General features: G+C 39.8%; 1 protein-coding gene across 7 annotated transcripts in view; it reads left to right on the plus strand.

Moving 5' to 3' along the window:
- Positions 1-24,802, plus strand: part of TSHZ2 (teashirt zinc finger homeobox 2) — a 233,676-nt gene that overhangs the window by 137,973 nt on the left and 70,901 nt on the right. For 5 of the 7 annotated variants that reach the window (XR_010885982.1, XR_001293817.2, XM_013951412.2 and 2 more), the window contains exon 2: positions 1,790-4,868. Coding sequence is in view for 4 of the 7 variants with exons in the window: in XM_013951412.2 (XP_013806866.2) it covers positions 1,790-4,860 (3,071 nt within the window). In the remaining 3 variants the exon portion in view is untranslated. Of the gene's footprint in view, positions 1-1,789; positions 4,869-8,492; positions 8,576-14,020; positions 14,097-24,802 lie in introns of those variants that run through there. The other 2 variants (XR_001293818.2, XM_013951413.2) reach the window with 2 other exon arrangements.

Below are 24,802 nucleotides of genomic sequence, written 5' to 3' on the forward strand. Positions count from 1 at the left end.
TTCATTCAAGGAAACTGTTTCTCAAGTTCTGGTTCATTTCTTTGGCCTGACGGTAAATACTTGTTGTGAGGGGTGAGATAGATACTCTCCCCCGATCATTTCTCCTTAAATGCAAATGGATTGAAATGGATTGAAAAATTGAAACACATATCTGAAAGAATCAGGGAAGGCTTTGTCCATATGTTAATCAAAATGCTTCTACCTTTCTCTCCATCTCTTTTCATTAGTTAAAAGGGTATCATTTGTGTAGGAATACCAAATTCAAGAGGGCAAAAGGAGCCAGGTCCTCAGAAAAAAAGAGCTTTTCTCAGAAGATGGGAAGGAACTGGATTTTAAATAAATAACACTTTTAGGCTCACTTGCGTTATGCTTTCCAAGCTTTTATGGTTGTGTTTTCAAGCTCTACTTCACAGTTACGAGTAGAAGAGTTCTATTTTATTCTTACTTAGTTACTTTTAGTGACAGCTTTCATTTTGAGGTGGGGTTTTTTTGTTTAACATAATTATCTGACACAAGAAGCTAGGCCTTAGAAAACACACCAAAGTATTCCTGCGACTGCTGTGCAATCACAAGGGTTAGCAGTACTTGGTTTGCTCCTAACTGACAGGGCATGTAAACATATCTCGTATGAAGACCTGCACTTCTGAAATCAACATTTAGTTTCGATGAGTGGCTGTCAATAAAAGTGAATTGTTTCAGTGTCTGCTTGCATTGTACACAATAGCTTTGCAATAGCTGTTAAGAAATTACACTGGGGTTTTGTGAAAACATATCTGAACTACTTGTTCTGCTCTGTCACTTCTTGTGGGAGTCTGAGAGTGAATTCTTGACTCTGGTAAATCGATGGGAATTTAGCCACTGACTGCAGCAGTGCCAGCTCACCCTTAAGAATCCTTTTCTCCCACCCTTCAATCTGTTTTTAACCAGGTTATCTCCCGTAACTTGAGTGGAATTACTGCTGATCTAGAGCCAGAAGAAAAAATAACTGAATTCCTTAATTAATTTTAAAATTTACAACTCTTCCAGTATCAAGTTCATCTTATTAATTAAATAGTTCATTTGTCAAAGAAAATTATTCTGGACTTGTTCTACTTTTTCAGTTTTATAGTTAACTTTGGTCTCTCTCTGTTACCTCCCAATACCCTTCTGTAATTTCAAAGGTTCTTGCCATGAAAGATAGGTATTTTTTTTATCAAAGCACAATTTGCTTTATGGTAAACAGTATATTACTTTTACAAACAAAAGAGTTCCACTTAAGCCTATTAGCTCTTTCAGATGTTGTATTTTGACATATAAATTATTTGTGTAGATTCTAAAGTGCTTTTTTAGGTGATCAAATGGCAAAAGATTACTGTACCTAGATGATTCTATGAACCAGAAAGATTATGGCAGTTATTTTTCTTCTGTTCCTTGCCAGTTCTACCCTTTCTTTTACTGAGGCTCAAAACAATTTGATAGAATTGAAGCTTTTAGTATAAACTTAAAATTCTTATGTACAAATTTTCCAGCTGTCCCATTACAGGACAGTTAGAATTATACTCCTATGACAGGAAAATTATTAACTCAGAATCTCTGGCAGTTATAAAGAATTATGATCATCTGCCAATAAAATGCAGCCACCTTCACAAAAAGAGACGTTATTTGGCTTTTTTCACTTCCAGTACTAACAGACAATAAAGTTGTAGATTAAAGTGAAGTCCGGTAAGGAAAGCACATAGTGAAATTAGAAACCTCAAAGTGTAGTATTCTCCCTTAACATGTTATTTCATATATTGACATTACATTTCAGGTTATGTCCAAGAGGAAGATTTAAAGGAAGAGGAAGATATAAAGGAGGAGGAAGAAGATGACGATGACAACAACTCAACTGCTCAACTTCAGGGCAGCAATGACACTGGTACAGATGAGGAACATGAAGTGGGACCTGAGCAGAAAGGGAACTTTAGTTACCAGAATTCTCCAGTCAGTCATATATCTAATCAGGATGCAGAAAATGAATCACTACTGAGTGATGGTAGTGACCACGTGACAGATATTAAAAGCATTTGTTCTAGAGAGCCACAGGATCCAAAAACCAGCACCCATCCCAAAGCCCAGAATGAAGCACATGATTGCATGGATAAAATGACAGCAGTCTATGCCAACATACTGTCAGACTCTTACTGGACAGGCTTAGGGCTGGGTTTCAAGTTGTCTAACTCGGAAAAGAGGAGTTGTGACAACAGAAATGGAGGTAGCAAAGCTGATTTTGATTGGCACCAAGATGCATTGTCAAAAAGCTTACAACAGAATTTACCTTCCAGACCTGTCTCAAAACCTAACCTGTTCAGTTCAGTCCAGCTCTACAGGCAGAGTAGCAAAATGTGTGGAGCTGTATTCACAGGTGCTAGCAGGTTTAGGTGCAGGCAGTGCAGTGCTGCCTATGACACTTTGGTAGAACTAACGGTTCATATGAATGAAACAGGTCATTACCAAGATGACAACCATAAAAAGGACAAGCACAGACCTACCAGCTACTCAAAGCCCCGAAAAAGGGCTTTCCAGGACATGGACAAGGAAGATGCACAAAAAGTTCTGAAATGTATGTTCTGTGGTGACTCTTTTGATTCCCTTCAAGATCTGAGTGTTCATATGATAAAAACAAAACATTACCAAAAAGTGCCTTTGAAGGAGCCGGTACCAACCATTTCTTCAAAAATGGTCACTCCAGCAAAGAAACGTGTGTTTGATGTTAACAGGCCTTGTTCCCCTGATTCCACAACGGGGTCTTTCTCGGATACTTTTTCTCCTCAGAAGAATGCAAACCTGCAGTTATCATCTAACAACCGGTATGGCTATCAAAATGGCGCCAGCTATACATGGCAGTTTGAGGCCTGTAAATCCCAGATTTTGAAGTGTATGGAATGTGGGAGCTCACATGACACCTTGCAGCAGCTTACTACTCATATGATGGTCACTGGCCATTTCTTGAAAGTCACAAGTTCAGCTTCAAAAAAAGGAAAGCAACTCGTTTTGGATCCTTTAGCTGTGGAAAAGATGCAATCACTGTCTGAAGCACCAGCCAATGACAGCCCGGTTTCAAAAACAACCAATAAATCATCTTCAGAATGCATAGCTCCCACCTCTGAACTAAAAAAAGAAACTAAAAAAGATAAGACTGACGATACAAACAAAGATGAGAAAGTGGTAAAAACTGAAGAGTATGAAGACACACTTCAGAAACCACTGGATCCTACAATGAAATACCAGTACCTCAGAGAAGAAGATTTAGAAGATGGTTCAAAGGGTGGTGGGGACATTTTAAAGTCGTTGGAGAACACTGTCACGACAGCCATCAATAAAGCTCAAAATGGAGCTCCTAGCTGGAGTGCATATCCTAGTATCCATGCAGCTTACCAGCTTTCAGAAGGAGCTAAGCCGTCTTTGCCTGTGGGTTCCCAAGTACTGCAAATCAGGCCAACAATCACCAATAAATTGAGGCCCATTGCTCCAAAGTGGAAGGTCATGCCTCTGGTCCCTATCTCAGCAAATGTGGCCCAGTGCACTCAAGTGAAGAAGGAAACTGATGACAAGGAAGATGTACAGAAGGACTATGCTAAAGAGGGTGTCCAAGCTGAACCTGCCCCGCTCTGTCAGAATGAAAGAGAACCTCTCCTCAAATGTGAAGCTTCTGTGGAGCCAAAAAAGACAGAACCATGTCCCTTGAAAGAAGAAGACAAAATAAAAGAGGACAGTGGAAAAGAAAAACCAGTCCTCAAGGAACCAACAGCAGCTTCTCTTAGTAATGGTTGTGCTGCTGCCAACCATTCCTCTGAACTGCCTTGTGTCAACCCACTTAGTGCCCTCCAGTCAGTACTGAATAATCACTTGGGCAAAGCCACTGAACCTTTACGGCCCCATTCCAACTCCAGCCCCAGCTCTAGCACAGTTTCTATGTTCCACAAACCTAATTTAAATATGATGGAGAAGCCAGTTTTATCTCCTGCTCCAACCCCACCAAAGCCTGCAAGTGTATCCAGGCACTATTTGTTTGAAAACAATGATCAGCCTATTGACCTGACCAAATCTAAAGGCAAGAAAGCTGAGTCAGCTCAAGCACAATCTTGTACTTCTCCACCTCAAAAACATGCTCTTTCTGACATTGCTGACATGGTCAAAGTTCTTCCCAAAGCTACTACGCCAAAACCTGCTGCATCTTCAAGGATCCCATCTATGAAATTGGAAATAGATGTCCGACGCTTTGAGGATGTCTCAACAGAAGTCTCTACTCTGCATAAAAGGAAGGGCAGACAGTCAAACTGGAACCCTCAGCATCTTCTCATTTTGCAAGCTCAGTTTGCTTCCAGTCTCTTCCAGACTTCCGAAGGTAAATATTTATTATCAGATCTAGGCCCACAAGAGCGCATGCAGATTTCAAAATTTACTGGACTGTCGATGACCACCATCAGCCATTGGTTGGCAAATGTAAAGTACCAACTTAGGAAAACTGGAGGAACAAAGTTTTTGAAAAACATGGACAAAGGGCATCCAATCTTTTATTGCAGCGACTGTGCGTCTCAGTTTCGAACCCCATCTACTTACATTAGCCACTTAGAATCTCACCTAGGTTTCCAAATGAAAGACATGAACAGGCTGGCTGTGGAGCAGCAAACCAAGGTAGAGCAAGAAATCTCCAGAGTTTCAGTTCAAAGATCTCCTGAAACAATAGCTGGAGAAGAGGACACAGACTCTAAGTTCAAATGTAAGTTGTGCTGTCGGACATTTGCGAGCAAACATGCAGTAAAACTTCATCTAAGCAAAACACACAGCAAGTCACCAGAACACCATTCACAATTTGTAGCAGAAGTGGATGAAGAATAACTCTTAAGGTATGCATGCTCTATAGTGAGTTTTAATTTCATCATTTTAAGGAGGACTCTTAAGACATTTGTACTTTCTTAAATGTAGGAAAACGCTATAAAATGTATAATGTACTGCTGCCTCATTTATCTAATTACATGTACATATCCATTTTATAATGTTTTCAAGAAGAGAGCTTGATAAATGCTTAGCTACATTGCCCTACATAGAAAAGTTGCTTCTTATTACTCATTTCAACATAGCTGTTTTCCCAGTTCTCACTCTCTTTTCTGAGAGCTAATTGCTTCACATTCTGTGCAGTTCAATGTGGAGTGCAGCTAAGTGCTACTCTTTGCAATGAGAATAGAAAAAGCAGGAAAAAGCACTGAACAGCAAAGGACTGCTTACCTCTCTCCCAGGAAATCGGGTGGGGGGGGAGACAATTCAAATAGCAAATTAGCAAAATCTTAATTAATCCATAATCTAAAACCAAGCCTGAAGAATCTACTAATAACTCTGAAAAGCTTTTGCCTAGCAGTTCTGTTATTCTTTCAGTGCTATTTGGATACTCAGTTTTGTGGCATATTTTAATAGCTCCCCTTAGTTCTGACGTGAGTGGCCTTTTTGGTTGCATCACTTTAGAATAACCTTTCTCTCTATCACATCTCTGCTCAATGCTTTTTTATTCTTGAAGATGTTTGATTATATTTTGTTTGATGTTGATGGGAGTGCCAGTCAATCTGTAAACATCACTAACTTCAGTGCAAGTTTCACTATAACCTGGGGGTTTTGAGGCTTAGTTATGGGAGCAGCTAGATTTTTTTTACAAGCTTAATATTTCGAAGACCTGGTAATAGGATACTTCTACATTAGTGTTGCTATGTTTTTGCTGAAAGAGACACCAAACAAAGTACTGCCACAACCAATGGTTATGACATGTAATGTACTCTTCAGATGACACAATTTTTGCATTTTTAATTTTATTTAACTCGCAAACTTGAATTGTCTTAATTTAAATAAATATGCAGAATATCAACTAAAAGTCCAAAAAGAAGTTTCCTATTCTAACATGTTTATTACCATCAAGGCTCTGTTAATCATCCCCAACAATTTCTGCAGCAAATTCAGGCTGTTTCTGCTCACAGAATAACCATGGGCAGATTCAGCTTTTCTCCAGTGTTTCATTACTTGAATAACATTTAGAAAATGAATTCGTCAGACATAGTCAAAATTAAGGACGTGTTGTGAGCTGTCACTTACACCACCTGCTATTGTGGCTATTCTCTGGCTAATTGAGGGTGCAAGCACTTTGCGTTGAATACCCGTTTGTGTGAAGATTTCACATTTGTTTGCTGCAAATATTCATGAAGCTTTAAGAAACACTTTCTGTGTACAGAGGCAGCACGAGGACTATACATCACTTAAGCCCCATTAAAAAGGCTACTTTTGAATAATTTAAACCACTAATCAAAGCGTTACTTTGGGATTGGCAATAGAAGCTATTACTATAGAGTATAACATCAGTATTCAAGTGCAGTAAGATTTCAGTTTTGCATATGTCTTGTACAGGTTGTCTGTATTTGACTGGATTTACCCTTTCTGTATGTTTTATGAAGCAAAATTCAGTATAACTCAAAGGGAGTTTACTTTTTAAATAGTGCTAATACCCTTAAGTTTTACTTTGGCATTTTTAACCCAGTTTTAGAACCCACTATAAAAAGGATGAATAAATGTTCTTTGTTTTATCTGATAATAACTGATTTGCCACCTAACTATTTTATAACCATTCAGAATCAATATACCTGCCAAAATGTCAGAAAATTACAAGTGATTGGTTGGGAAAAAATATACCATACTTCCTTTCCTTCCCCACCAGTTAATGATTATTAAAACTCTGACATTCATAGTTTTCACACAAGAGTTATGAGAGCAAACCAATAATTTGGGTAGTATCAAACAAAAGCTATCTGCCAAATATATTAATATAACAGTTATTTTGGCATATTCATGGCTTAATACCTGACAAATGTTTCACATTTGGTATTAAAAGCACTGTGTTATTATTAAGATGCAAACCAAACACCCACCTTTATAAACATGATACGGTTCCTTGGGATTTGGGGAACAAATACAAAGAAAAAAATCCCCAAGGGAAGAGAGTGGTTTCTGCGTTATAATAACCTACACAGACACATCGCTGATATTATTCAGGTGATATGTAACTACATAAATAAGGTACTGTCCTACCTGCCTTTGGGTACCCAGAAATTGCTCTTCTCTTAATACTCATCCATTTCTAATTTATATCAAGATGCAGGTTGTGTCTTACCTTTGAAAAATATATTTAAATTGCAATGACAGAGTGATAGCACTGTTATCTGGAACTATAATTTTAGTTGGTATGCATGATAGCACAAATTGTATGAAATGATGGGGTATTTTGGATAGCATTGTAAAGATTTTATTACAGTTTTGGAGCTGTAAGCTTACCTAAGTTCTGACTGTTAGAAGTGTGGAGGCCAGAATTTATTCATATGGATCTCTTCCTGAGATCTGGAAGGAGACTAAATCAAATAACAGGGATTTTCAGAGTTTGCTTATTCTTACCATGTTATTTTTAAGAGTCAGTATACATTTGAATAATAACATTGAGGAGAGCAAAGTATTTAGAAACAGGAAATATCAAGTATACTGAGATTCTTAAAGCACCCAATAGATCTGCATTTACTTATTCTATGCAATCTTGTAGCAAAACAAAAATAAAAATAGAAAAATGTATGGAAATAAATGGAAATAACATAGTGGAAAGAGTATTCAAAGTATAGACATACATAAAATACATTCTATATTGCAATGAAAGCTACTGTTAAAAGTCATATTTGAAAAATGGTAAATATCTTTAAAAATATAAATGGATGATCTGGATTAGTACTATAGGAAAAATGTGTTATGTATGTGGATTTTTTAAGACCTTTGTGAGGCTGTTTATAAGAAATTTGTTATGAATTCTTGTTAAATGTAAAGACATACATATGTGTTTTATATTCATCTTTGCTGTTTTCTTGAATTCTTCTAACTGATATGGGCTTGGTAATATAATGTAAAATTATGTGTAATATACAATGATCAGATGTCTCTATTCTCTTTCATTTAACCCACTTCAAATTTGTTTTTATTGCTATTCTTCAAAGAAAACCCATGAACATTAGGGAACATGGCTTTAATTATAGCTAATTTGTATGTCAACTTATACCTTTGAAAACCATTTGTTCAGTTTTTCAACTAAATTAGAAAAATTTTGCTGTCCTAAAAAAAGACAATGCAGAATTTTATTTCTACTTTAAAGACAGATGATAAGATTGGCTGTAAACTGGTCAGTCACTGAGGCTGTCTATGGTCTTATCTACAACTTTTTAATAAAATAAGTCTTTATATAGAGTTAAATTTACCAATTTGGTTGGGGAGATTTCTTTTTCAAAAGACCCTGATAAGTAAACAAGCGACTACCTGAACTAAACTAATTTGAAAGTAAGGCTGCTGCAAAACAAAAAAATGAGTCATAATGATAAACAGTTTTTCTCTCTGTTTCCTCCTTTGTCTTTTTTTAACCATCAAGTTTAAAGCTTCTACAGTGCTTTTTTTCTACTTTATAGGAGACAACTGACATTCTGTGGTAAATGGAAGAAAGAGCAGAGCAGAACTGAAAATCCTCTAATGCACTGACACTAACTTGCCCTCTATTGTTGAAAATGAGCAGGCAATCATGATTGTTCATCAAATGGCTCCTAATGCAGTTAAAGCATTCAGCTATAATTTCTCCTTGCATTTATAATTACTGTCATAGACTGCACACCTCAGTGAGCAGATTAAAGCTATAAACTATTTAGCCGTAGCTTTAAGATGAGGAACTTGATTTGTCTGGCAGCAGTTATTTGTTAGAGAGCTTGACACTTCACATAAAAATGACTCAACTTGATGAAGAACAATGCAGTTTAAGCAATGCAGTGATTTTAAATCAGTCATTATACCACGCCCTGTAAGAATTGCAAAGCAATTTGTTAAATGATATATAGGACACGTAGATAACTGTATGTGTTAAGTATACCAAAATAGAAGATTTTTTTCTTCTGTGGATTTTATTTTCTCATCCCCTCCAAAACAGTAGGAGCTACTCTGAACATCATGTTGAGCTATTAGCCAATATTGGTGTTACATGGGCAAGGCCAATTGCATGAACTACTTGTCCAAAACCATAGTTTAAAGAATTTAGCTTGTTCTTCATCTTTCACTTCTTCTTAGCAACAACATGAGAGACTAAGAGACCCTTTCAGGAGAATCAGACCTGATTTTGTAAGCAGATTTTACCAACAAAACTGATGAAGGGTTCTGCTTACCAAGTCATCAGCCAGAAAGAGGGTTCATTGCAATGAAGGCCTTGATTATGAGTTTAAATAAGAGTTTTCTGGCAACATCTTGTTGGAAACTGCTGGCTTGTCAATGGTAAAAAAAATTTGGTGGGGATGTCCCATTTTCAAACTGACTTTTGGAATAAACTGGGTAAAACTGCTGAGCACCAAGAAGGGGAGAAGATGAAACAGAGGAACAGGGACAGCAATTAGCTTGGCCTCTCAGCTGTGCTGGAGGAGGGGGCAGAGTCCATACTCAGCCAGGGACTACCTCTAACCATGAAAAGTTGCCCTTTTGTTCTGGTGAAGTCTCAGTCCCCTAATCCTTTGAAATTTCTCACTGTTTCCCCAAAGCAGTAGATCAGGACTTTTTTTTTTTAATTTTAGCATTTTTCAGTCTTCAAATTTTTCCTAAGGAAAGTGTTTTCATCCCAGCTCTTGTTCTTTTAAAAACAGTAAGTAGTGTGTTCTTGGCTTCCCTGAGAGCAGGGTCAGACCAGATGATACATCACTGTGTGGCAGCATAGATATATCAGTACAGATTTACTTGCTTTTTATGAATACTACAGGTTGCTATTAAGATTGGTATTATTTTACATTGCATTAGTGCATCCAGCCTACTAGGTCAATGCATATCGTTCCTAGGCTGTGTATAACCATACTGTAAATGACCGTTCTTGCCCCCCAAAGGCAAGAACTGTTATGCTTACAAAGAAACAGCAACTTTTAAGTATTTTGACCAGATTTTAACTGACCTTGAATAGCACCTACCTCCTCAAGCATTCAGTATTCATAAGGATATCAAAATCTTGCCTTCTCTTTACCATGTCTGATACTATTAAATGTTACAGCCTTCATAATCTATAGCAGAACATTTTTATCCAGTGAAATTTCAAAGGAAGGGTACCTGAGTCTTATTTATTTATTTTATACCTCAGCAATTAAATAGCAAAGATCAATAACAAAAGGAAAAGACATGAGCAGCATCCAGCCCTCAAAAACACCTTTCAGAATTTAGCAAGGTGTTCACTCTGTGAAACTATGATGGAGCACAGATGGAAAATGAGGAAAATTATAGATCTTGCTTTATGGGAGGAGGAAAGGAGGAAGAGATTTTTCACTATTTATTGGGATAATGAACAGATAATTCATGATTATTAAGCTGTAGCCTTCAGGCTACATTCTGCTCTCTCTTCCCATCTTCTCAGTTCAGAATTGGACCTGTTTGTGCATCTAGGCACGGTTCATTGGCCGGAGAAGGATCAGGCCTTTATGCTAGTTTTCACGCATCAGTGGAGTCACACGTGTCTTACACCAGTACGTATCTGACTCAGGACCCTGCTAGGAAGAAGAGGAATGAAGTAGAACAAGCAACATGCAGCACAGAGCCTATTCTGTAGAGACAAACTAATAAATGTGATGGTGTTTCTTTTCTAAGTCCATGTCGTGTTCAGGAAAGGGGCAAACTGTGAATAAGGACAATAACATTAAAACACAGCACCAGGTAGCAAAGCTGCAGATCCCTGAGAGAGCCGAGCAGGTTAATACCCCATCCCTCCACCTTCCTGGAGATTCTTTTTTTCTGAGAGCATCAGTTGACCAAGCCCTTGAAGGTGTGAGGTAGGAGGAAAGGTCTCCTGTATTCGATTTTGCGATTGGGACCCTACTCTGGGGCACAGAATCGGCTCTGTTGGCTCTCTTCCCCCGACAGTCCCAGCAGCTGGACACATGGGACCCAAAGCAGGGAGCACAGAGGAGCCAGGGCAACCAAGAGGAAGGGCACGTCTGGGAGACGGGCACTCTGCCAGGGGCCACCAAGAAGCAGAGGGAAAGGCAGAAGCTCGCTAGAGCAGAGGAAGGGGGGAAGAGATGGGGACAGGAGGGCACTTGTTCATCCTAGGAAATTTGCACATTTCCTTTATTAAAACAAAACAATTCCTCCTCCCCTCCAAAATCCCTCCCTTCCAGCACTCAATGCTAGCTCTTCATCCAGGGGTCAGTACATGCAGAAGTGGGGGAGGGAAGGATGGGGGAGTGGAGGAGGTTGTCATGTCTAATGAATACCCTGAATGTATCGAGATATATATTTTTTTCATTTCAGAAAAGGTTCCATTAAGAGGGAGACAGCCCTAACATGTGCTTTGGCCCCTCATCAGATTTATGAGTATTTGCTCTGCTCTTTAATAGGAAACTCTGCAGCAACTGCCACCTTGCCTGCTCTCCCTGAGATACACAGTGGCTTCTCGGGGAAATGCACTTCATTATTAATGTGAATTTGTACGTTTTTATGACACTGCTTGGGGGAAGGGGCAGGCAGAGATTTCCTGGTGATGTATGCTCATTTCTAACCATTTATTGTCCCAGACAATCGAAGAACAGTGATAAACATTGTTATAGAAAGTAGAGGGTGCCGCAGTGACATTTTTGAAGGGAAAGGAGAGGTGGCTGGAGTGGTTTTGATGTGTGGTTGTTCCTTTCCACTCCACCCTCCCCTAGCAGCTGTGTCAGATCAAGCAACAGAGCAGCCTGTATGGTGGCAACTGCTACTTCTCCTTGCCCCCTCTTTTCTCAGGCCGGCAAAGACTGCTTGCTCAGTGCTTTGCTACAGTGGTGGGAGTACAGAGGAAGGAAATTTGGGTATCGTGTACTGCGGAAGATCACAAGTCTCAGAGTGACTGAGATGTTCAGAGTCTCCATGCCTCCTTACCCCAGCAGTTTCTTTTTGATTTATTACTGAGTAACCGGGCCCAGAAACCCTATGCACACAGCAGCAGCTGCGAGGCATCAAAGCCAGGAAGAGGAAGGCGAGGGGATGGGGATATGGTTTACCAGGGTGTTCTCAGCATCCTCTAGTTTCCCTTTCTACTGCCAGATTCATCCGTGATTAACACAACCTCTCAAGAGCTCTGGGAGGAGATAAAATCAGTGGGTTCAAACTGCACTGGAGAACCAAACAAGGTCAGCTTTCAAGCTCACCCAAAATAGATCAGTAAGGCCATGACCTCCACATGATCTTTTGTTCCCCGCTTCTCCTGCCTTTGCCCAGTAATGCTGTGCACCTTCTGATCAAGGTCAAGGTCACATTATAGTGTTCCTCTGCCTCGCAGTCCCTTGAGCTGCAAAAGACTTCTGTGCTTGAGGGAGATTCCTGGTTTCCTGTTGGGTTATTCTCTCTCTGCATCACTACCAGCACAGGTCTGAGCTTCCTCTGTGCTGTTAAGCCCATAGCCTCCAGCTATAAGTGAACGATTGCCATGTTTTGTGTTCATATTCTATTCCCTAGCCCTAAGTATGCAGAATCCTTTGTAGCAGGAGATGTGCCCGACAGCTGTACACTGCTAAGACTTTCTTTGTGACATTTTTCTGCTCTTCTCTTAAAACTGAGTAGTAGTGAGGTAAGAACATAGGACTAGCCATACGGGTTTGAGTCAAAGGTCCATCTGTGTCCATCTTATCTCTGACCATGACCACTGTAAAAGGATAAGAACAGGGCAGACCTGTAGAAAGATTCCCAGAGCTTTCTCTTAGCTTCCACATTTACAGTTCAAGGACTTCTTCAGCCAGAGGAGATTATGTTCCTATGTTCACAGGGTTGCAGAGAACATGCAATAGGCCTTGTTCATAGTTGCAGAAGCTCAGGCACATCTGCGATGCCAGTTGGGGTGAGCTCTGGAGACACCCCATACTAAGGCAGTAAGCAGAGGGCATACAAACCAGCTCTTGGTAGTCGGAACGTCGCTGAGCCTTCACACTTGTTCTTTGCACCTGGCTAAGCCCAGACCATGAAGGAATCGCATCCATAGTTTAGTTTTAGAATCAGCAAGCTGGGATTTAGTTTTCTCTCTCAACTATATGCAGAGCAGGACTTGCCACCCTGCTGCAGAACACTGACCAGTGATTCAGAAGAGGCAAAACTACTTGCTCTTTTGCACAGGAATATAACTATCTGATCACTTCTGCATTTGCTTTCAGCTTTTCTAAACCCCTAAAACACTCTGTGTACAGACAAAAGCTTTTTTCCCCTCTCCTGCTGGAGAACTGTTGAAATCTCAGTGCAAAATAGCTGTTTTCACAAAGTCATTTAATGAAAACTGCCAAACACTTTGTATTTTGAATATCTCCCAAGTCTATACCATAAGTCACAGACTACCTGAAATTATCTATCCCAATATGTGTAACCAATATCCTGATAGAGCACCCAGCTGCCAGTAGCTATCTCCATTACACAGCTCCACCACTCCACTTCTCTTTCTTATTTCAAGCCAACGTTTAGAAGCAACTTTCTGTCCAGCAGTCCTGTTTCTGCCCTCTGCAGTTCTTCATGTGATCCTTGTACAGTCAGCCATAGCCACATGCTATACCAGTACTGCAAACACAACAGTGGCTCTACAGCAGTGACTGTATTTCCAGGGGCAAGTCAAGACACTGGCACGGATCCTTAAATGGACTGAGTCCTTGTGGCTGCCAACTTTCTTTATAGGGCTGTTAAAAAGACAGACATTGCCTTTGGTGGATATTGAATGACATCCCAAGGGATATCACAGGAGAAGAATCCATTTGAGACAAGACAATATTGTTGCCTGTTTCTCCCCTACCTACATTCACAAGAAGTGAACATACTTAATACCTTCTTTATACTCAGCTCAGGGGCAAACAGCTGCATATGATTGACTCTTCCATGCAGCTAGCCACTAGGCTAGACTAGATGTCCACAGACAGATAGGCTGTGGGTGGGCTTCCAGTTCAGTAATTCACTTCTCTCTGTAATCCTACAGAGCCCTAATCTATTGGCCTTGGTTTTCTATGGTGCAAGACCCAGGTTTGTCTTCCAGGGAGAAGATGATGGTGGAGGTAATTCTGTTTATTTGATTAGTGTTATTTTAAAACATTGTCTGTGCTCCCAGGAATTATGTGGTGGCATTCTTCTATAAATCACAAATGTGCAAAAAAATAGCTCTCAATATTTTCCAAAGAGATTAGGATGAAAGTGTCTACGTTCATATTTCATGTCTGGTGGAAAAAAATACCAACAAGAGTGATAAGTATAACCAAAATGTGTGTAAAAGCGCACCCTGTCATTTGTTTTCCATGTGCCATATGTTTTCTGAGTCCTGCACCTCCCACATACAAATTGCATGGAATAATGTGGGGTGCACACATTACTCAGGATTATTCAGTTAAGCCCCGCTATATGGAAGGAATTAACTTAGATAAAGTCAAGCCACTGTGCTTTGTTTTGTTTTGTTTTTTGCTTATTCTGGACTCATAGAGTAGAAAATTAAAGATCCCACTGTGCCAGGCTTCATGTCATTTGGTTTTAATTTAATTCATCTCTTCAATTCCCCGTTTCTCCTTCTCTTTGAGTATCATCGGTAGGTGGTCCAAGCATCAACCAGAAGATTTACTGGCAAGACTAAATGTATGAACTCTATGAACATATTGTTTTTCCAATATGATTTAATGACCTTTTTGGCATTCCCATGGCTGTTGAAATCTTCCATAATAATTCCCTTTGGCGGCCAAAGCTCCTGTTGATCAGGTGAAAGCTGATGCAAATGTCAAATGTCAATAAATTTGTAATCCATAAATGTAATACTTGGTGCCGGAGAGAGACAAGGTTAAACAGAGTGCAGCAATAGACACCTTAGATTTGAGCTAGATCTGATTATTGTGAACAGAAAATAGGCAGGAAAAGAACGCCACCTCCAAAAACTCTCCTTAGACAAGCTCTTTTTCTACTCCTTACTCCCTATTCTCTCTGCATGTTTTCTGAATTGCTGGGTTTTCACAAAAGGCGGTTTATGGCTAGCATTTAGTGGAAGGAGTCTGGTGATGTGGCTTCTGTTCCTTGTCCTGTTATTGACTCATGGTGTGAGGTTGGGGTTTAACTTCTCTGTGTTTCGAAAGGAGCTCTTTAACAATTCCGAGGTTTTGGAGGCTCCAGAGTTTGAGCCTACAAATTATTAGTTATGCAAGATATTCCAGAAAATTAACGGGACCACTTATATAACTTAGGTGTTGCAGGAATGAGTCATGACTCCTTTATAGGTTTAAGATGCTTTGAGAGGGTGAGCCATGTATGAAGCATGATTTTATATACAATAAAGACATAAGAACAATCACATAATTTCCCAAGAGATTTTCTTAAGGACCCTCCACTTTCACCTTTGGCTCTGAAAGCTCTAGTTTGTTTGACATTGAAAAAAAGCAAATGTGTGAATACAGTGCCATGAGCATTTGCACTTTGAACATGCTGGGGCTGAACACAGCTGAACTGGAAACGACTGCAACAGCTAATGTACTGGGAAAATATAACAGAGGCATTTACTTAATAACTCAACTAATTCCTTTAGCTCACCTTGTAGAGATTTAACCTTTGAATGAGAGAGTCCCTAGTTCAAAATCCCGAGTCTCCTCTGTCCTCATGTTAATTTTTAAATTATATATCATTGTTGAGAGGCCCTTGTGTTGAGCGTTACAGGCTATTTTTCATGTCTAAAATGGGGAATTATAACTGAACATTAGCTACTGCCTATAAATCACATGGAACAAAGTGGTATCTGCATCTACTCAGTAACAGGAGTGGAAGAATTGTAACTTACTTAAAATGAGGCAGAAAAGAGGACACAAACACAGTCACAGAGATAATTGAGACTTAGGAAAAATAATGATTATTCCAGCGGTGTGATGCTTTGGACTCTCGTTTTCCGGAGTTCTCTACAATCAGCTTTATAAGTACACAGTCACAGTAGGAGCTCAGCCTATCTGGATGGGAAACACCGAGCTGGAAGCTATTTCACACACCCCTGCAATGCCACCTAGTGCGCTGCTGGTTGTGCTGGACCATGCTTGGGGTAGCAGCGAGCTTTTTCAGAGGCTGGAAATAGCACACATCTCTTGCTCTCCCCATCTCTATCCTCCATCAGCAGGCATGACTGAGCCGTGACCACAATTCCCTCACCCTGGGGTATGTTTTTATTTCTAATTGTAGCTAAAGTCAGGGTAAGGAGGAGACAGCACTAGGCTGTTAAGAGAACAATCATCAAGGCTGCTGGAGATGGGCTGACCAGATACTTCTCTGGCTGTTCAGCTCACAGAGCGAGAAATGCAGCTGCTCCTCTACCATTCTGGCCCATATTGGGAATGGCTTGCTGACAATACTGTGTTATCTTAAAAAACAGCAAAATAAGCCTAAACTTCTAGCTGAATCTAGCCTGCTTCTTCCATTTGTTTCTGCTGGCCTTTCTGCTCCCTTTTTTTCTTTTTTAGTTCCCTCACTTTTGAGAAAGCTTCCAAGATCTCTTTTGTCCTGATTGGGGTCAACAAGATCTACGTGCTACCATGTGTCATTGGAAATTATTCAGTCCCTTTTGAAGGGAGGGATCTTTTACTCTGTACGGCACCTTGCACAGTGCAGCCCTGTGTCTGCCATGAGTTTTGGACCCTAATACATCAATAGCTTAAAAAAAAGCCAACTGCTCACATATTTCAGTCTAAGATCCCAGGAGTCTCCCAGGATGTTTGCTGCTGCCTGTCTGTTCGGAGATTCCTCATTTTGTGGGTCAGATACCTTCAGCTGCACAGGGCCAGCCACTGGAGATGTTTAGTAAAATATCTGAAACGAATGTAGCCACAGTGACTCTGTGACTGATTAGTTCCCCCCGCAATGTAGTCTCTTAAAAAGAGCATATGCTTCCTCAAAGAGATTTTACTGAGTTTAAAGCTTTAGGATTCTTACATAACAAACAGTAATGAAAGCTTTCTTTATAGCTAGGCAAGGAAAGCATCCTGCAGGAGGCATTTTACTCAGGAGTTCCTGCCAAGAGCAAGGCGGCAGGAATCCTAAGCCCTGGTCCTTCCTGGGATGGGATGAAGATGACTTGCTGATGCAAGGTCTTTTTCTGCTCTGTTACTCAGTTTACCATTCTGACAAACGGGTGCAGTCTTTACAAGATTCAACCCGGGAATAGCTGATAATTTATGTGTTTTGCAGTCCTCCTCTTAAGGGAGTTACTAGTTTATTCTATTGAACAGTTCCTCGACAGAGACATGAATCTCTCTCTCTGCTCTTTGTCCCGCACAGCTTCCCTGCAAACTCTGGCCTCACTTCAGCAGCCCATCCCCAAGTAGCAGGAGCATAAGCAGTAGTCCCCGAGCACTAGGCTTTTGTTCTGTTTGTGCAGTGCCAAGCACAATGGGTTTCTGATCCAGGACTAGTCTCTGAGTAATAGTAATTGTAATAGGTGCTTTGCTGATTAGAGACAAACTTAAGAACATTCTTAAAAGCTTTGCTGAAGGGAGGCCTATGTGCTATATATTTATTAGAGTGTTCAGCAGTAATTCAGACAGCTGAGAATTGTTGAGGACCTGGTCTATCTAATTGCGTGTCTAAATCATATTTGCACCGTGATTCAAAGGTACTAACATTACAGTCTACACAGGATGGCTTAGGTTATATGGTCAGATTCCTGCAGATGGTCAGTTTGTATCATAAAATTTAAAATTACAACTTGCACCATAAAGCTACTGCCTCAAATTTATTATGTATTGCAGCACAACAAGCAAATTAATACTAGATGCAGTATATGCTCAGACATTAATGTGAACAGAGGATGAAATATTCTCCTCCCAGCTCATTGGTACATGTTCCCTTCAGAGCAGAATTGAATTGCCCAGAAACACCAAAATAGAAAAAGTCACTAGGAGTGCAATCCTGCGTGGTGCTGAGCTCCCTGACGCCGAGGACACAGGAAGGACATCACACCCCTTGCAGCATTAGGTCCCAGGTTCTGAACTTGCAGTACTGCTCTGTGCATCAGGCGTGCAAGAGCTGAGCTTTCAGCAAAATCTTTTTATTATTCGTCATAAAGAATCACAGCTGTGGAAAGCAAACTAGGGAAGGAGAGTGGGAACAGGCAGGCACTCTCACTTGTGCCGATGTAAATCAGGAGTAACTCCAATGCAAGGCAACTGAATTACATTGTTGTCACTCTGACATGAGACCAGAATCAGCCCCTTTACCTGCAATAGGTGAGTGAAATATCTTACAACTGTGTGTCCAGGAGCCTGCTAAGCTTCTTGTAGAGTTGCTGTCAGTATGCCCAGGGCAGAAGCATATTTTTTTTCTTACTGTTGTACATAAGGGCTGTGCTGCAGCCGACAACATGAAATGTGTTAGTTCGGTTTGTTCAAAATGGAGTGTGTTTGTTAAGTGTTGCCTCTTTGATGTTGCGCTGCCATCTCCATCTTTGTCATCATTGCCCATCTTTTTCAATCTAATGAACTCAAACCATCAGTGCAACTTAAGTTCGGCTGTCTGTTCTTGCATAGTTAATATTAAAAATGTACTAACAGTGTGGCTGCGAAATCAAATTATGCACATAAATATGCTGGCATAGCAGAGGAGGCGGCAGAAGCTGAAGTTAGCAACATTGATGCCAGTTCACATTTGCAAATCAACCGTCAATCTGTCATTAAACATGTTATCAAATGATGATAAGTGTATGCTTCTTGCTTGCATTGGCGCGCTTATTCCCGATGTTGATGTGCATTAATGGGATAATGTGCATTAACATAGTCTTGCTTGGATGAACACAAAACATTTTTTATCCGTCTCAGTTTGTTTCCCCCTGTGGCCCCCAAGTAAGTGTTTTGTGTTATCAAATTGCCAAAAAATGGGAAAACACATTACTTTTAATTAGCAAAAATTTTGAGTCATTATTTTTTTTTTAATTTTTATCCAGACTATCTCCTGTGTGTTGTCAGTTGGGGGGGCAGGGGGAGGTGGAAACAGAAAAACATACCACTGCCTTCTTTAAGTAAAACGATTAATGTCAGAAACTCAGAGACTGACAATTATGTGCTGTCTTAATGCACTGGCCTTTCATCTGCAGTCCTTGCTTTTGACACGAGTGATGGTTTCAGTTCAGTGATATGAAAGGCAGGGAAGGAAACGATCTCAGGCATTCCCAGCCCGTTGTGGGGTGCCACACTCAGACATGGCAAGCAGTCCTTGAGCTGGCTTCGTTTTTGAGCTGGCAGTTTTGTATATGAGTCGGCAAAGGCTGTACCCAGAGATTAAACAAATAGATGCAGAAGAGTGTTGCTGTTCTGGGAGGGAACCGAATTTCTGAAGAACTTCCCGGGTGATTGTGTGACTGTGTTATCCCCTCCTGAGTGGCTCTGTGTAGTCAGGGTACCATTTACAGCACATGCTGCCAGGGAGCTTCCAGGAAAATAGAAAAAAATCATCACTGGAAAGAACAAGAAGTGACTGAAGGCATAAAATCATAGAAAGAGCCTGGTGGTAACCCACTATAAACCAACTGCCTGCTTTCCTCATATCTTCTGCCTCAGCAGCATCCACCTTGTGACAGCTCGGTGTCTCTGGTGCAGCCCACCAGCTGCCTAGAGAAGGCTCTGTTTGCCCAAAAACAAATAATAAACATTTTTAAAACTGCTTTTATCTAGAACTGAGCTTTTTATCTGGACCTAATTAAATGCCTTTGGAAAAGCTTAACTGGAACTCAACAGGAGCTTGAGGCCTCACCTATGGAGCCAGCATGCTCTTGCTTGGGTAAAGGCAGTGAGAGTGGGGACACAAAGACCTCACAGGATTGGGCTCCTTTGAAGTTGGCATGTTTTATGTACTTGATTTATATGGGAGCAGGAAAAGAATCTACTCATCTTCTGCATTTATAGGACTTTAAGGTTTTCAAACTCTTTTGAAAAAGTGAATGAAGCAGAGTTCTTCCCACCTCTTAGAGAACAGCAGTTGTTTTAAACCCATTCATATTTATGCAGTTGGGGCATAACTGTGATGATTTACCCAGGTTTTTACAATAAAACAGGAACAGAATGTGAAACAATGCAGGTAAAACCTGGTCCCGTTCAAATCACTGGGAATTCTTCCTGGAGTTTTACTAGGACTTTACCAGTAGTAGTATCAAATCAGGCTCAAGAGTTTCCTTAAAGAAATGTCAATCACTTAAAGTGTTTTAGTTTACGAGCTGGAAGATAAAACTTCTCCTAAAAGTTTTATAAAAGACATCATATTCTTTAAGTGTTTGTAAAATAGCAACTTTCTCTCATACAGTAGAAATGTTTATAAATTACTCTTAGTCTCTGTTTGTGACTACAGCTTATGCATACACACTCACTTATATAATTATTTAGCTGTAACTATATTTGGATGTCAGTCCAATTTTATTTTGCATTCAGCAAAATTTTTACTATGCCTTACATGGGATTAGACTTGTGAAAAGCTTATGAAAGTTAATGTTCCTCCAGTTTTAATTATATGGATTGAGATTTATCTTGAATTTTAAAACATTAGAAATAATAGAATAGTGGGCTTCTACAATCTGTGAACTTTTTAGTAAATGGGTCAAACTTTTGATCACTCTTTCTTTTTCTCAGTCTAATAATACCATTAGCTTTAGGCACCCTGTCCAGGACTCTGATTTCTACTATCATCTGGATGATTTAAAGGGAAAAATAATAGAGAATAATTACTGGGGCTTTAAAAAATGTTCTTGATTTTTTAAAAGTAATCCATAGCATTTCCACTTCGTTCAAAATTGTGGATACATCAGCACAAGTTTCATATTTATAAAACTTTAATAACACTAACTGCATTACTATTAACCCTAGCTTCAGATAGTCCTTGTGTTTTCTACTTCTAAACCAAAGAGCCTGTCTTCTAATACAAAAAGCTTGAATTTTAGATATATTTTCTATTACACATCCATTACATGTAGAATTTATCCAGCAACTTTTTTTTTTTTTTTTTAATTTGTGTAGCTTTACATTGCTTCTGCTCCATAAGCTAACTTGAAATTAGCTTGTCAAACATTCATCCCAGTGCTTAGGGAAGGTTCCTAAGAGGATGAATGGACCAATTTGTCATGACGTGGAGGAGGTGTTGGCAGTCAGATGGCACTAAAAAAGCTGGCTGAGAAGGCTGGTGCAAAGGACTCCTCTAAGGCAGCTTGGGCTTGAGTCTTACAGTCACCTATTCATATCAAAAATGGCATCTGGAAGACTAAAGCAAGAACTGTGTTTGATAGTCTCATTTTCCACATTTACTCTTATCCCTTTAATATATCCCCCTGGAAGTACTTCATTATCAGAGCCTAATTCTCTCTCTTTTTTGGCACTTGGAAAATGACAAAACAAGGTGCAAAGATGTAGAAAAGTGAGCATCTCAAAACTGAACCCAGATCCAAAACGTTGGCTAAACCACGGTACTGTTCGGGAGAGGTGTGGATCTGGATTTTATCCTTGCTACTTCAGCCAGGCTCCACTTTGAACAGATGTATTTATCAGGTGGGTTAATTTGCTAATTTTCATTAAGCAGTTTGAAACAGTGAGAGGCTATGTTATTCCTAAGTATTCATATATCAAAGGAAACGTTGAATGAGGGATTAGCAGTAACAGAGTTACGCTGTTCTTCCTGTCTGTTCTCCCAGTCTTTCTTCTTCTTACTCTATCTTGTTCTATTATCTTAGGCCTACTTTTGGAGTGTTTTCAGTTTTTGAAAATGGCAAGTAATTAGTCAATATGTTTTCACCATATGTATCAAGCTCAGTAAAGAGGCAACCATTGGCCTTTGTCATGGCACAGTAAGTGTTCGTTTTCTCAGCACTTCAAGTTATGCTGAGTGTGTGGTGAACGCCAAAGAATTTAATGAGGAATTTTACAATGAAACATTTGACATAATAATTCACAGTTCAGCGCAGTTCACAAATTTGGGGTGAGTCCCCATTTTAGATTTCCAACGTTTGTGCTGTTCACTCTTGAGATCCCACATGAGCTGCTTCTCCACTGCCGGGTACCTTGTGGGAGCAAAGATGCTGTGCAAAGTGTGGATAAATTGTTCCTGACTCAGAATGGTCCTGTTTACCATCTTATTGGCACAGATGCCATGTACAACAGGGGAGAATTCTTGAAAACCCTTTTCCCTCCCAAACTCATTTTTTGTGTACCCCAAGCTATGCAATGCATTCTTTTCTGATATAAATTTTTTCTTTAAGGCTTCTACTGTTGCTGACTGTTAACTGTTTTAAAAAAAAGATCAGAATCTGTTCTTAACACTTCTGTAAAAAGTGGCATTTGACTGAATTTTGCTCTTTTCTGAGCAAAATGTATGTCCAGTGTTTTCTGGAGGGAGATGGGGCAGACAGCAAACTTTCCTGCATTCTTTTCCCCTCTTGGAAATACTATATTCCTGATATCTGTGGAGCAGGTTTCTGCACTATCCGCTAGATTTCTTTAGATTTGCAGATAAAACATTCTAGCTGAGATTCAGTTCAGTGAGTTACAGGTTTGGGGGTATGCATAATAAATAATCATGAATAAGAATGATAACATATTGTTTTACTGCAGTCATTATTTAAATTTATGTGGCATTGCTATTGAAGTTAATAGGACTTTTTCCTGAGTTTGTTTTGCAGGGTATGGTATCATTAAAATATGACGGTTAATAATCTTGTTTATGTTATTATATTTAATGAATAAATATATCAGTCTGTACATCAAACTCAGTTTTGTTTATACTCTTTAATTTAATTGTAGTCTTATCTCCTCTAGAAGCATGTTATATCTTTTAATTTTATAATTATTCACTTTATTCATGTGTGACACTACAGAACTGCTGCTTATATCCTATGAGACATACAAATACAAACAGATGGAAGACAGGCAACCACTGAGAAATTTAGATCTGGCTCTAAATCCAGCTCCATGTTTTCAAAAAGTTCTGAGTTTTCAGATCCAGGATTTTGGTTTGGGCTGTTGTATAAAGGAGTGAGAGCTGCAGAAAGTGAGTCTAATTTATATAGCATCTGCAAACAAACTATCAGTAAGGATTTGACCTGGTCCTGCAACAACAAAATATCATTCCCTGTTCTCTTGAAAGAGACCTGTGTTTTAAAGTGCGAAGAGGGAGCACTTCTCACATTGCCTTTTCTGAAGTTGTTCAAAAAAGGAATTCAAGATTTATTGGGCCAGAGAGAGGCAGGGAAAAAATATAAGCATAACTTTTTGGCCTAGTGGTTACAACACTCAGCTGGAAAGGGTAAATGTCAGTCCATGCTCCGAGGACTGTTTTGTTTGAACAAAAGTCATGAGGCAAAAATGCAGTAACAGTCCCTGGGAGTAAAACCTCAGGCTTTACCTCTTGCAGGTAAGTGACTCCCCCTAGGCAGCAGAATCATACTTATTTCTTCTCTCTCAATTTGAAATTCACTTCTGCAAAACTTCCAAAGGCCAAATAGAAGTTGGAAAGCATAGATTTGAATCACTTACACCCTGACCACGTCCTCTAAGCCCCAAGAAACCCTATAAGTCAAAGCAGCGAGTTTTAGAAGAGCAACTTCTAATAGGATTTTGAAGGAAAGCCTAGAGATCCACTTTCTTAGAAAACTCCTAGACTATGAACGCTGAAGAAAAAAAAAAAAAGTTTTCTTTAAGTCCTAAATACATCCCCCAAGCCCCAGAGAGAAATACCCTACAACAAGGCATTGGCCTGCTCTCAGCACATTCCTATCTTCTACCTCTGGCCCTGGCCAAGCCCCCTCAGAGCTTGCTGAATTTGACAGGTTTCCTTCTGAGGCTTTGAACTTCTCCAAACCTAAAAGTAAACTATGTGCTTAAAGCATGCAGCTTCCTAAAGCTTAGCAAGGCAACACCTACATCCTTCCTCAGAGTTGAGGGAGAACAATTCTGTGCTTTTTATCAGCAGAAAATCCCTGGGTCGGGACTAATTACAAGCTGATGGGCAGTTTGGCAGGTGGGTCTCCTTTGGGCTTGTATTAGGTGAGTAATCTATCAGCTGGGGGCAGTTGGGGAATGCTAGCCTCAGTGCTCTCTAGCCATAGAGGAAGGCTGACAGAGGGGAAGAGCACCTCTTCACTCATAGATTGAAATCGAAGCCAAGCTTTCTTGTTTCGGGTCTTTCCCCAAAATAGAGTTCCAGGAAAAAAGCCAGAATGAAAAGTTTAAAGGTATGATACTTATACTGTAATTGTTATGATAGCTAATTACTTGTAGTACAGTAATGGAAAAGTTTAGTCAAGTGTCCTGGGTGTTACACATGCATGTAGGAAAACAGTATTCCCATGATCTCTGCATGGTCTTCTTTCACATTTTTCTTTTTGTCTATTGATGAGACACAACAAATACTTACTGCGTGATGTTGCTTCAGCAGATAGTGCCTTCTTTGGGATCCAGTAACCAAACCATATGCAAGAGCAGCCTGGGAAAGGGGAACACCCATGGACATAAACCAAAGCACAGAGACAAATCTCTGAGACTATGTGAGAGCAGCTGGCGAGAGGAGACATGTGCAACCAGATAATAAACATTGGAAAAAAAATCTAAGTTTCCCCAGGTACATAAGTGGTTTCTGAAAGCAATATCTTTATTTAGTATATTTTTTCTCCTTCTTTATTGTTTTATTTAGTTGTCAGGCAACATTTTAACCTCCTAGATTTTGAAAACCTCCCTCACCTATTTCCTGTTTGAATAGAACTGCTATTAAGTGGCCCCCACAAAAG

The sequence above is a fragment of the Apteryx mantelli genome, chromosome 18 (assembly GCF_036417845.1).
Source record: "Apteryx mantelli isolate bAptMan1 chromosome 18, bAptMan1.hap1, whole genome shotgun sequence".
Classification (NCBI taxonomy): Eukaryota; Metazoa; Chordata; class Aves; order Apterygiformes; family Apterygidae; genus Apteryx; species Apteryx mantelli.